Consider the following 12,951-nt stretch of genomic DNA (forward strand, 5'->3'; position numbering starts at 1 on the left):
TCCTCCTCAGAACAACCCTATGAGGGGTCCTAGTCCTGCTTCCATTTTGAATACAGAAGCACAGGAAAGTGATTTGTCCGAGGTCACTCAGCTTGCAAGGAGCTGAGCTTAGATGTAGGAGAACATAGGTCCTTCTTTACACCAGGCCCAGCCTCCTAACCATGTAAAGATGCCTCCTTCTCAAATCTCAATCCTTGGCCTGTAGAGAGGGACTTCCCAACAGAAGTCACCTAGTGGAGCAGATCTGGAGAGTTTGGTGTCCTTGGGATGGCTAGTGAGGCCCCACCTGGAGTCTTCCAGAACACTGTTGTCACACAGGTGTCAGGGGACATCCTTGCAATGTGGCTGTTCTGAGCTATCCTGACATCTTAGGAGCAGGCACTTGTTTGTGGGGCTTTCAGGGATGAGGGCTCATCCAGGGCTTCCTCCCCTCCTGCCCTGTGTCTGCCAGGTCTTCGGAGCAGCAGGGCTGAGCAGTGACCACCCACTGGCTCAGTTCTTCGTGGGGGTCCGAGTATTGCGCCTTGCTGATCAGGTGCACCAGAGGTCAGTGGCCAAGATGGAGCTGAAGCACCGCAGTTAGACCTGCAGAAGTCAGATCGTCCCCGCCAGGCCTGTGGTGCCCAAATCTTTAAATGATGTGCTTTCAAAGGCCTGGTATGTGTGCTCATTGCACCCCTCCCGGCACCTCTGTCCTGGGATCCTTGTTGTGAACCTAGCCTTGATGGGTCCCTACAGAACACACTCCTGTGTAAGAAGCCTGGAGTTGCCTGTTTCAGGCAAGGGGGGAAGGGAGTAATGAAGAGCCCGGAGATGTGATCTTTAGTCCAGGTGCCAGATGGGCAGTCAGGCCCCTTCTCTCTGGCTTTGGGACTCTGCATGAATATTAGGAGTCCTGCCAGGGTGCTGTGCCTGTGGTTGCTCCCAATCTGAGGGTGATACGGTGGCCTCCTGTTCTGTGTCCCCCACCACCCCCGGCTGATGGTGGCAGCCTACAGACCCAGGGCAGGAGTGCTCTGGGAGAATGGAAATAAACCCAAATTGTGAAGCCATTGCTAGGTAATTTTCTTTGTTTCAATATCTGAAACACAGATTGCTAAAATGTTGTTTTGGAAATGAGCTTTGGGAACAAAGAAGAAGAAAATATGTCTGAGACTTTGTGAACATTCTGTCATACACAAGGAGTGGACAACAGAAGCTCACACTTTAGCCTGACACAGTATGTCAGCTGCATCCTCATACGTCTTTCCCTCCTCCTCTCCCTCGTCTCCACCCAGCGCCTGTCAAGTCTACCTCCGTGCTTTCCCTCCCAGCCAGCCCTGTTGCTTCTACTCAGGCCCTCATCACTTCTCACGTCAGCTCTCTGCTGTTGCAGCCTGTCCTCCTCTCTAGGACCGATTTTCCGTGCTGTCTCTAGAGGGACCCCTCAAAAGCACACATGGAAACTCATCACTCCCAGACTTAAAGACCGTGGTGAAGAGAAATGGTAGTACATAAGATTAAGACTGACAAGAAATCTACTGTGGTCCCAACAGCATCATACTGGCCTATGACCAGAATATAGTTCAGAAATACTCAACCATCTGTGTTGAGTACATAACCCAGATTTGGGTGGGTCATCCTCTTGGGACCAGGTGCTGACATCCTGGTCAGGAGGAGGAAACAGTACAAGGTTAGTCGGGCTCACCCCACCACTGTAGCCTGTTTCTCTCTGTAGCTGACCTCTCCCTTCAAGTGCTTCAGTGAAGCTGTGGGTGTGAAGCTGTGAATTCTGAGCCTGCACTCAGGGTGGCAATGGAACAGATGCTCAGAGTGGTCGCAGACTGTGGGCCGGGTCCTCCTCCCTCCTCCATGGGTGTTATGTCTGCTTCTCCCCATGGGCTTCACTCTGCTCCACGTTCAGCAGGAGGTGAGGTCAATTCTCAGAGACGGGAGCATGTGGGCAGGGTGTGACCCAGTCCAGCTTGAACTGGGGTCTACCTGGCTTCCAGCCTGAACTCTTCCTGCCACACCTGTTCCCTCCACTGCAAACTACCTGTCACCCACTTCCCAGCCCTCCTGCAAGAAGAAACAGAGGTGTCTTTTCCCTCCACACTGATGATCAACCAACTAATGTGAACCCACACACATTTCCAGAGAACCTGGCTGATGTTCACCCACACTCTCCTCCCGAAGGCCCAGAGCATTTTACTGGAGGTGCACAGCTCAGATTCTGCCATGACGGTTGGGGAGGCATTGTGCTGAAATGCCAAATTTGAGCCTAAGAAAGTGACCCCTAGTGGACCCAGACTGCCCGGTTCTTCTTGTGTCACCCAGGCACTATCATTATTGTCACTGCCTTGCATGCTCGCTCCGTGAGGCTCAAGGCAACACTTGGAAGCCTCTCATGTGCCCCTCTGTGAGGGGTATTACAGTGATTCCTACTCAACAGATGAGGAAATTAAGGTGTGCGCAGGTGAAGTCCTTTGTCCCACGCGACACAAATTGGACAATGTGATTAAAAGGTCCAGATTCATCCTGATTCTTGTCTCAACCCCTGGCCACTGAGCCAAGCCAGCCCTCCCTAGGCCCGGCTGCCCTGAAATCTCAGGCCCTGGCATCAACTAAGTTCTGGGCTTTGCTTCATGCCTTGATCTTGTTTGAGGTCCCAGACCCTGGCCCAGAGTGAGTAGAGTCCTAAGCCAGGGTCAAGCCATGTTGGGACAGCTCTTGGGCAAGGAAGACCTTGGACGGGTGTCCTTGCCTTCACCTTCACCTTAGTTGAAGTTACTAAAGTGACCTCAGCCCCTTCCCTGAGAGACCAGCTTCCTTAACCTCAGGGAAAATTTCTTCTCTGTACTCCCGAGGCCACTGCTTGGCTGTGGGAGCAGAGACTCTGACACGAGAATAGTGGCTTTGCGTAAGGACTCCTTCCCTGAGTGAATGGAGAGGCCTGTGCGTCCCTGACACTGGCTTCATTAAACCAGCAGGAGTCTCTCCCCGGAGGTGGGAGCTGTTCCTCCTCACAACAGCACAGAGCTAGCCTTCTCTATCTTCTCCCTATTCTGTACTCTCTGGATCCTGTTTTTCTCATTTGCACTTTGGACTGCAGTCTGAGGTTGTCTTGTGTATCTGATTGATTTCCTATGCCTACCAGAATACCAGCTCCATGAGAGATAGATCTTTACTGAGTTTGGTTCCCACTGTGTCCTCAGCCCTAGAACAGTGCCTGGCCCATCACAGGTGTTCACTAAAAATTTGTTGAATGGTTGAAAGAATAATCTAACTTGGTTCTTACAACAATTATGACAATAGTGTGGTAGAGGAAAGATGGCTGCTAATTCTTTGCTGCTTCTCTCAGGCAGGGGAGGAGGCTCTCCTCCCTCTTTGTGAACCTGGACAGGGCCTGTGACTCATGCTGATCAATGGAATTTGGTGGCAAAATCTAAATCTAGATCTTAGACGTCTTACAGCTTCTCCCTGGTATTGTGGAACTCTCTGGGGAAAGCAGCTGTCATGTGAGAGGTCAGACTAGCCTGAGCCTGCCATACAGTCAGGAAACCCAAGCAACTATGTGGTGTCAGACATATGAGTGAAGAAGCCACCGGTACCTTTACTGTGCGACATGAGCAAGCCCTGTCTAGCTGAGCTCAATCAATGGATGTGACTGTGAGAGATAATAAGTCACATCTGCATTCTGGAAACTGTTCCAGGAGACTGGAAGCAATCTAATCACGTTTGCAGGCTAGAGAAGAGAATGAAAGGGGAACAAAAAGAAAGGACAATTGGGAAAATATGCGTGTGTCACTAGGATGTACACTCTATGACAGCACGGAGTCTAGTCAATGCTGAGTTCCCAGCACATGGAGAATAAATCTCAATAAATATTCACTGAATAAACATACTTAATATGTTATAGTTAGTCTAAAAACTTTAACATTAAAGATTTGAACTTTTTCAGATTAATACAATTTATTAATGGTAACAACAACCCTATTTTAGGCCATTCCACTGACCTTAAAAGTCTGGAGATAATCAAGTTTCAAATGTCCACTTCCTCCTATGGTTAAGGTATTTGTTTTTAAAACCATCATTTTGAAATTTATATAAAATAGGCCTCATGTTAAACTATTCCTCCCACGACTGAGCGACTGAACTGAACTGAACATAAAATTTACACATCAGTTTTATAGTAGATGGGAATTACTTCAGTGAGAAAAAGCAGACTGTGCTAATTTTGTTGTTTAATTATATGAATACCCCCAAATGACTTCATCTGTATAAGGGTCCAGTTCATAAACTCCAGCCCAATATATGTGAAAAAGCTTCTCAGCATGGAAAGATGCTTTGGAGATTCCTCATCCTGACCAAGTTTGCTCAATTTCCAACTGCTACTGTGATGCCGACAGGAAGATTCTTATCTCCAGTTTTATCACAGCTACAGAGGACAACCCTAATACTGAACTTGAGACAACCAGGAATGTGACACTGAAAGTAATAAGACTCAGTGAAACCTAGACTCTGAAAGACGAAAATGAGACGGAATAAAAATATTTTAATAATCCTTCACAGCAATGTAGATCTTAAAAACAAAAGCTAACATGCAGGGCAAATGGCAAAATTAAAAGCCCAAACAACCTTCCAAGTTAGAATACTAAAAAGCAGTAGACATAGGTATTTAGTAATTACTAATAAAATATCTTACCTCTGACTGTAAGGCATCTATTTTCTCCTCCTGCCAAGTGTCACCCTCACGTTCATATTGTACTATTTTTCCATCTGTTTTACTTGAAACCAGTTGATGGACATAATTATCTAAAGAAAAGAATGGGTCAACCAAGGTGTATTTCTTCAGAATGAAAAGTCTCCATAATTACGCCTTTAACTTGAACAACTTTTTGTTTTTACAGATCCAAATTAAATGACATGCAATATTTCTTTAAAAAGTGGTTTAAATCATTTGAATTAAAAAAAAAAATGAGAGGGCAGGAGTGTAAGCATTAACTCTCTTTATCCTGTGTAATGTAGGCCATTCATAGGAAACAGCACCCTATGGGGCACCATGAGAACTGGAGTTTGCAACAGCTGTCAGGAAGATTTCAGGCTGTAAGAAGGTTAAGAGAAAGTTCTGACAGAGATGTTTTCAGACAGAATGAATCCAAATTAGAAAATGAGAGTGGTGTTCACCTCCAGCGTAGTCCCAGACTCGATGGTTGGTGGGCTGCATGGCATACGTGTGCTGGTCTCCTCTAAGTGCTTATAGGCATGTCGACTCACGTATTGTCCACACCCTATGTGGCCACATATTAAACAAATCCAAAGGTTCTGCCAGGAAGAAGGTAAGACCTCAATTAGTTACATAAAAACACATGATCTGTGTTCTAAAATTAAGTATAAGAAAGAGAATTCTAAACCTTGAGGATGTGACTCTGAAGATTACAGAAAGTGTTGCTGGGTTGGAATAGCTAGAATACAGGGGAAAGAAAAGCCTCCCACAATGCAATTTGCTTTTGAAATGCTGCAAACTCACTTCAACAGCTGTGAGCCAAAATGGCTACCTGAGTATTCTGTCCCAGTGGGGACCAAGCAAACAAGGTAGGACAAGGACTGTCCTCTTTAAAGACTTTTAAAGAGGTCAGCTACCAACATCCAAGGAGCTGGTGCCCCAGCTTATTGATTACCAAGCCAAACCCTTCCTTTCCTTTGGCCTCCAGCAAGCCTTGTTTGGATCACAGAAAGGAGTTGAAAGACATGATGAAACTGCCATCAATTAACTGACCTACAAGCTTCTTTAGTAAAGACTTGGTGGGAATATGAGACTACAACGATGTTATGGATCACTTATAATTTTTCTTTTCTTTTTGATCATCCTTCTGATCTCAGCAAGGCAGCAGTGAGCGGTGGCATGAAGCGAGATCTTAATTCCTTGCCCAGGTATTGAACTTGGGTAGCCTGGATGAAAACCAGGAATCCTAGCTACCAGACCAGCAAGGGCTACAGGCTAGAAGCAATTTTCCCCTGGATCTTTGCCCCCAGTGCATTTATCACAGAGGCAGAAACTGTAAATGTAGATACAAAGTTTACTATTAGAGACGTAGCACAACAAGTGGGAGAGCACATAGAGAAATGGCTTGTTTAGTTAAGACAGAAGCAAGGCGGAGATGCACACCTGGAGAGGAAGGCTGTGTGTATCCCCCGTGGTGAGGAGGAGTGCAATAAAGAGGTGGTTAAGTCATTCATATAGGTCAGTTCTTCCAGGTCTTTGTCTTCCTCCAATTCAATTATCTGGTTTCTTTTTCCACACCTGACCTAACCTGGGACACTCCCTTGGGGGTACACACATACCCCTCAGCCAAGACGGATCTCAAAGTGAAGGCATCTGGGAGGAGCAAGACTCATTATGGCCTGGTGTTGTCCCCTGACTTCTGACCCACAAGGAGCCTTTCTGGCATGTGTAGTGTCTCTGGTGGCTCAGACGGTAAAGCATCTGCCTGCAATGCGGGAGACCCAGGTTCGATCCCTGGGTTGGGAAGATCTCCTGAAGAAGGAAACGGCAACCCACTCCAGTAATCTTGCCTGGAGAATCCCACGGACGGAGGAGCCTGGTAGGCTACAGTCCACGGGGTCACAAAGAGTCGGACACGACTGAGCAACTTCACTTTCTTTCACTTTCACTCACTTTCACTTTCAGTGTCTCCCTTGTCCCAAAAGAGGGAGGGAGGGAGATCCCTTAATCCTTTACTCAAACAAGGTTTTGCCCCCCTTTGTCCTTGCTATGATTATAACCTTGACTATAAGTATAGCCAGGACTATTACCTTAAGGTGTTTACAAGAGACAAACTGACTGTTTACCCTGTTTCTGTTGTTACTTCCCTTTCGGAGGGCAAACAAGAGGCTGATTGTAAATAACTTAACTGGAGACCATCTATCTCTTGTCTCACAAAATGCTGATAGTTTCAAGTACCCAGCCTGAAGCCTACTTCTTCGTGCCCCATGAAATGCAAACGGGAGGCCAGCTGTAAATGTCTAACCTGGAGCCCATCTACTATATCACTTCCTTTCAACTTCCCAATCACCTGCATGCCTATCTTCTCATAGAATATTTTCCCAGGTATTTTCTCAGCTGTATCTGTGTTACTTTTGTAAGAAGCTTTGACGCAATCTACAAGATTTGGGTAAATATAAAACACCAGGGAATTCTTTAACACAAAAAAATATTGTTCTATTCCTTTGAAGCTTAAAATACCCACTTCCCTTCAGGGCAAGAGCACTTTTTCTGCCCAATGTCAAAAAATAGGCAAATTCAAAAGGAAACAGTGTTTTTCTCACCTTGTCTTGAATAGATGCATAATACTGTGAACTATTTCAACTGAGAGGTTTCCACTGAAGAAGGAAATCTGGTTTGGAAGCTGCCTGGATGGAGAATCGGGAGCAGCACTTATACCTTCTTTACTTTGATCTTTACTTCTCAGTGCAATGGGGAATGCTTCTGAAGACTTTCTTCCATTGCAGCTTTCAGCTCATCTTTCAGAAACTAAAAATTAGCAGGATTCCAATTAGATGAAAACTTTGAGCCAGAAGAATAAAGTTTTATAGAGAAAAATATTTTTTTAATCTTCAAATATTTTTTATTGGAATGTCATGCATTGCCTTCATTTATTGTATTTCAAATCATTTTGGAGAAAACACTGCTTGCCCTTTTTAGTACAAAAAACCCCTAAAAACTGTTTTAGGAATGTAGAGAAATATCCAACTTAAATAGCAAAAAAGTGTATCATAATTACTGCTGCAGTGCAGTCATTTCTGCATTTCCCATGTTTCTTTTCTCAAATAACTATCTTGTCTGATAACATACAATATAAAGAGCAATTATGAAAAACAGATGTTTACACATACTTCTGAAGTCTTATTGAGAATATCCTGTTTACACTGGATAACCAAATATAGGCTCAGCTGCAGTAGCAGGATACGCAAATACTTGCTGGTTCACACCATGATGCATATATGGAACATTACTCCCATATTGCTGAATGGTATCATAACCATTCTGGTTAAGTCCCTCTTGGATTACTAGTTTTAAAACTGGTCTGTATACCACCAGGCACAAAATTACTTCCAAAGCTCCCACTGGTGTAATTTGCAGCAAATAAAAACCACATTCTGAGTTTCTGCTCCCAAATCTCTCTTAAGCAGACTAGTGTAACCCCTTTCATAATTTTCTGTCTCTAAAGGGATTTAGTCCATCTGTTTTTCCCCAGAGTATCTGTTGTGATAGTCAGCCTGCATGTCTCCCCTGCCTCTGAAATGATCTGAAACTGTTTCTGACCAACTGAAGCAACTTGGGATTAACTGCTTGATTAGCTTCAAGAAGCACAGAGATAAGGTCACTCACTTGCTTTATGTTATTAGTTGTAAAGTGAGTGTATGCTGTGCCTGTTTTGGTACTGTGAGCTGTTTTTCCAATTCGATGAAGATAATCCTCTGAGGAGTTAGGGTAGTTAAAATTGATGACAAATTTCACATCTTCCACATCTAGCCTTCTGGAGGCCACATTTGTAGCAATCAGAATAGGAGTTCTTCCATTTTTAAATTCATTTACAACCTAGTCACATTCCTGTTGACTCATATCACCATGGATACTCATGACAGGCCACCTTTTTCTCATTTTTCTAGTAAGTACATCCTATTTGGATTTCAACAGAAACGATGGTTTTATTCTCCTCACTCGTGATCTCTTCCATTAGGCAAATAAATTTTTCATACATTTTACATCATGACACATATCCACAATTGGAACAATGTTGTAGTTTGCACCATACATTTGTTTTCTATGTCTATCTGTTTCTGTTTTGTAATTAAATTCACTTGTATTATTTTTTAGATTCCACATATGAGTGATACATATTTGTATATTTCTGTCTGAGTTCACTTAGTATGATAATCTCTAGGTCCATACGTGTTGCTGTAAATGCAATATTTCATTCTTTTTTATGGCTGAGTAATATTCCATCGTGTGTATATGTGTGTGTACACACACACACACACACACACACACACCATATCCTCTTTATCCATTTGTCTTTATCCAGTTGATGGACACTTGGAATAGTAAAAAGCAGTAGATAAAAGTATTTAGTAATTACTAATAAAATATCTTACCTTTAATTGTAAGGTGTCTATTTTCTCCTTTGGGCAAGTATCACCCTCATACTGTACTAGTTTTCCATCTGTTTTACTTGCAACCAGTCAGTGGACATAATTATCTAAAGAAAAGAATAAGTCAACCAATGCATGGTTCTTCAGAATGAAAAATGTCTCCATAAGCCTTTAATTTGGACAAAATTTTTGTTTTCACAGATCCAAATTAAATGCCTTGCAATATTTCTTTAAAAGTGGTTTACATCACTTGAATTTTAAAAAAGAGTGAGAGGGCAGAAATTTAAGTATTAACCCTCTTTATCCTGTGAAATTCAGGCCATTCACAGGAAACAGCACCCTATGGGACACAATGAGAAGTGGAGTTTGCCACAGCTGTCAGGAAGATTTTAAGCTGTGAGAGAAAGTGGAGGGGTTCTGATGGAGATGTTCTCAGACAGAAATGAATCCAAATTAGAAAATGGGAGTGGCGTTCACCTCCACTGTGGTCCCAAGAAACTGTGATGTCTTATGTTAAGAACTATATTCATAGAACAGTGGAGTTTTGGGGTAATCTCAACTTAAAAGTGGTCTCTGCCCCATAAAAAAATCTCATTAACACCCTCAAACGCAGAGATGGCTCTTATATTTAGAAATACCATAAGCAAGCAGGTGTCTTCTATCATACACTCCTAAGTGAGACAAATATTCAGGGCTATTAAGTTTGAAAACCAAACCTACCAGTTCTTCACACTGGAGACATAATTCACATCCATTCCCCTGGATGGAGTGAGCTGGGGAGGGGGTCGGGGGCGGGAGTCACACCATACTTATCTGGATTCAACATGAATCGCCACAGACCTACATCCTAAGTAGTTCTCCTCACTGAGGAGAGCTGTCAACCTAACTTGTTATGAGTAATTAAGAAGAAATATTTAGAGAAACTGAAATGCGGCCTGAAAGCCTCATGTAAGGAACATAGGCAGTAAAAGCTAAAGTATGGTATTGGTCTTAATCACAGGCTCACTGAACACCACTCCAACACAAGCAACCATGAGTTTACCTTATAGAAGATAGCCTAAGGTTTTGGAAAGCATACCTGGGTTGGCCTTCATGGTCTCAATGATCACATCTGTCATTTCTCGACGACCAAGATGGTGATGATTGCTGCTTTCTCCCCTGGTGACTTCCCTTCTAAACAGGCTACAGCTGAAGCTAGTGTCTTCTTTTGGACCTCGTCTTCACACATTTCTCCAACTAAAGAACACATTAATGATTAATACCTGATAAATCCACTCTCAATGTATCCATCCATAGGTTTCCCTTTCCTCTCTGCTGGCCTCCCTCAAGACTGTAAGATGCCTTTGCAGTACTCCTCTCACTCACCTCTGGGGCTCCTGCTGTACCTGACAGTCAATTAATGCCCAGGGCAATAAACTCAGAAATGCAGGGCAGTTCTAGTGAAAATCATGCACTTTAAAGCAAATGAAGGAGTTAAGAGCTTTGACAGTGATCACGCTCAGATGAACCAACATTTCAGTAACACTTGTAGAGTGTCCAACACTCTGTGTTGGACCCCAAATGAAGGTTAAAGTCCACTAATAATCGAAACTTTAAAAAGCTTTTAGTGTAGGCTTCTTAAACACCCTGGGTTAGCCTTATGCCAATGCCATCACACCCTAAATCTGTGAGTATAGGCTTTATTAGAGTGGAGATCATGCCTGTTTTGCCCAGCACTGTATCCTCAGCACTTACATCACAGTGCTTAGCACATATTGGAAGCTATTTAAAGATCTGTTGAATAAATTAATGAATCAATGACTGATCCATGTAGAACTGTATATGTGGCTTATGTCAACTTAGTGGGCTTTCAAAACTCAGTAGCCTATTAAATCATATTCAGTCTTTTAATTAATGTCTCCAAAATTCACATACTCAGGGAAGTTCCCCATGTCACCAGGCCCAGGCCCCCTCCCCAAATCAAACACATCCTCTTGTAACAGCTGTCTAAACTCTATCTTTCCTTCCTTCACCACATTTGTCACAGCTGCAGTTCTACATTTATTCTGCAATTATTTACTTCATTCGTCTCCATGAACTTGAGTGAACTGCTGGTGCCATTAAAGCAAGGCATCCCTTTCCACACACAACTAAAACTCCAACAGAGAGCGGGCTCTCAAAAAGTATTTCTTTTTTTTTTTTTAACTTTTACACAAATGCTGATAACAGTTTTATTCATAACAGCCAAAATCGGAAACCCAAACTTGCACCAATAAATCGATGAATAATAAACGATGTTCATCCACACAGTGGAACACTAGTCACAAAGAAAAAGAGCTCTGAAAACACAAAGCTACTCAGTTGAGTCTTTAAAACACGCCAAAGTGGAAAAGTACATCATGTGAAGTGCCAGGCTGCATGAAGCACAAGCTGGAATCAAGACTGCTGGGAGAAATATCAATAACCTCAGATATGCAGATGACACTACCCTTATGGCAGAAAGCGAAGAACTAAAGAGCTTCTTGATGAAAGTGAAAGAAGAGAGTGAAAAAGTTGGCTTAAAGCTCAACATTCAGAAAAGTAAGATCATGGCATCTGGTCCCATTACTTCATGTCACATAGATGGGGAAACAGTGGCAGACTTTAATAAATTTTTGGGTTCCGAAATCACTGTAGATAGTGACTGCAGCCATGAAAGTAAAAGATGCTCACTCCTTGGAAGGAAAGTTATAACCAACCTTGACAGTGGATTAAAAAAACAGAGACATTACTTTGCCAACAAAGGTCCATCTAGTCAAGGCTCTGGTTTTTCCAGTAGTCATGTATGGATGTGAGAGTTGGACTATAAAGAAAGCTGAGCGCTGAAGAATTGACGCTTTTGAACTGTGGTGTTGGGAGAAGACTCTTGAGAGTCCCTAGGACTGCACGGAGATCCAACCAGTCCATCCTAGAAGAAATCAATCCTGAATATTCATTGGAAGGACTGATGCTGAAGCTGAAACTCCAATACTTTGGCCACCTGATGCGAAGAGCTGACTCACTGGAAAAGATTCTGATGGTAGGAAAGACTGAAGGCCGGAGGAGAAGGGGACAACAGAGAATGAGATGGTTGGATGGCATCACCGACTCAATGGACATGAGTTTGAGTAGGCTCCGCGGGAGTTGGTGATGGACAGGGAAGCCTGCGGTCCATGGGGTCACAAAGAGTCGGCACGACTGAGGGACTGAACTGAACTGAAAGTGGAAGAAGTCAGACACACTGGATTATATTTTTTTAATGAATGTTGCTGTTAGATAACTGATGGAGTTTCAAGGAACAGAGCCATACCTGCACTCCCCCTGAGAAGGCTGTGTGACTGGGAATGAAGCACTCAGACTCTCAAGTCCAGCTCTCTGAGGTAAAATTCCATCTGACAGATGATCCTGGGCAAGGTGCTTAATCCCAGGACTTCAGTTTCCCAGTTTATGAAGACAGTTAGAGAAAACAGTGCCCAGGAAGTATTTAGTACAGTGCTCAGATACAGAACGTGTAGACATTTTAGTTGTAACTACTGCTACAGGGCCCCTTAATGGAAATTTTCCAAAGAGGAAGGATTTAATTAAACCTTCCCAGGAGCCGTCAGAGTGCCGGGTATTCCCTCTGTCTTCACAAAGCCTAGAGGAAATAAACTCGCACATCTAGGCTCTCACCCAGGTTGGAGAGAGCGACGCGCCAAATATGAACATAGTCCCGGTGGGAAGGCACCGGGAAGGAGGAACTGAGTAAGGCTTCCCAGGGGTGACACCTGGGAAGACCTCCTAAGGATGGGGGAGATGAGAGGGATCCCAACCACTTCT

General features: G+C 43.5%; 1 protein-coding gene and 1 long non-coding RNA gene across 12 annotated transcripts in view; one reads left to right on the top strand and one right to left on the bottom strand.

The window, feature by feature from the left end:
- The window catches only part of LOC148774884 (acyl-CoA dehydrogenase family member 10-like), a 46,299-nt gene extending 38,848 nt beyond the window's left edge, over nucleotides 1-7,451 (top strand). For 7 of the 8 annotated variants that reach the window (XM_088828189.1, XM_088828192.1, XM_055405194.2 and 4 more), the window contains one exon: nucleotides 452-4,028. In XM_088828189.1, the coding sequence (XP_088684315.1) occupies nucleotides 452-583 (132 nt within the window). In that variant the 3' untranslated portion in view covers nucleotides 584-4,028. Of the gene's footprint in view, nucleotides 1-451; nucleotides 4,029-7,322 lie in introns of those variants that run through there. The other variant, XM_088828187.1, reaches the window with a different exon arrangement.
- Nucleotides 1-12,951, bottom strand: part of LOC129542605 (uncharacterized) — a 37,309-nt gene that overhangs the window by 14,776 nt on the left and 9,582 nt on the right. The window contains exons 2-6 of one of the 4 annotated variants that reach the window (XR_008683095.2): nucleotides 10,214-10,371; nucleotides 9,139-9,242; nucleotides 7,309-7,513; nucleotides 5,167-5,304; nucleotides 4,106-4,794 (exon numbers count right to left, since the gene is read on the bottom strand). This is a non-coding gene — a long non-coding RNA (uncharacterized LOC129542605). Of the gene's footprint in view, nucleotides 1-4,101; nucleotides 5,305-7,308; nucleotides 7,514-9,138; nucleotides 9,243-10,213; nucleotides 10,372-12,951 lie in introns of those variants that run through there. The other 3 variants (XR_016035345.1, XR_016035346.1, XR_008683094.2) reach the window with 3 other exon arrangements.

This window comes from Moschus berezovskii, chromosome 19 (genome assembly GCF_049115385.1).
Source record: "Moschus berezovskii isolate FMDL1 chromosome 19, NW_MosBer_1.0, whole genome shotgun sequence".
In the NCBI taxonomy this organism is placed as follows: domain Eukaryota; kingdom Metazoa; phylum Chordata; class Mammalia; order Artiodactyla; family Moschidae; genus Moschus; species Moschus berezovskii.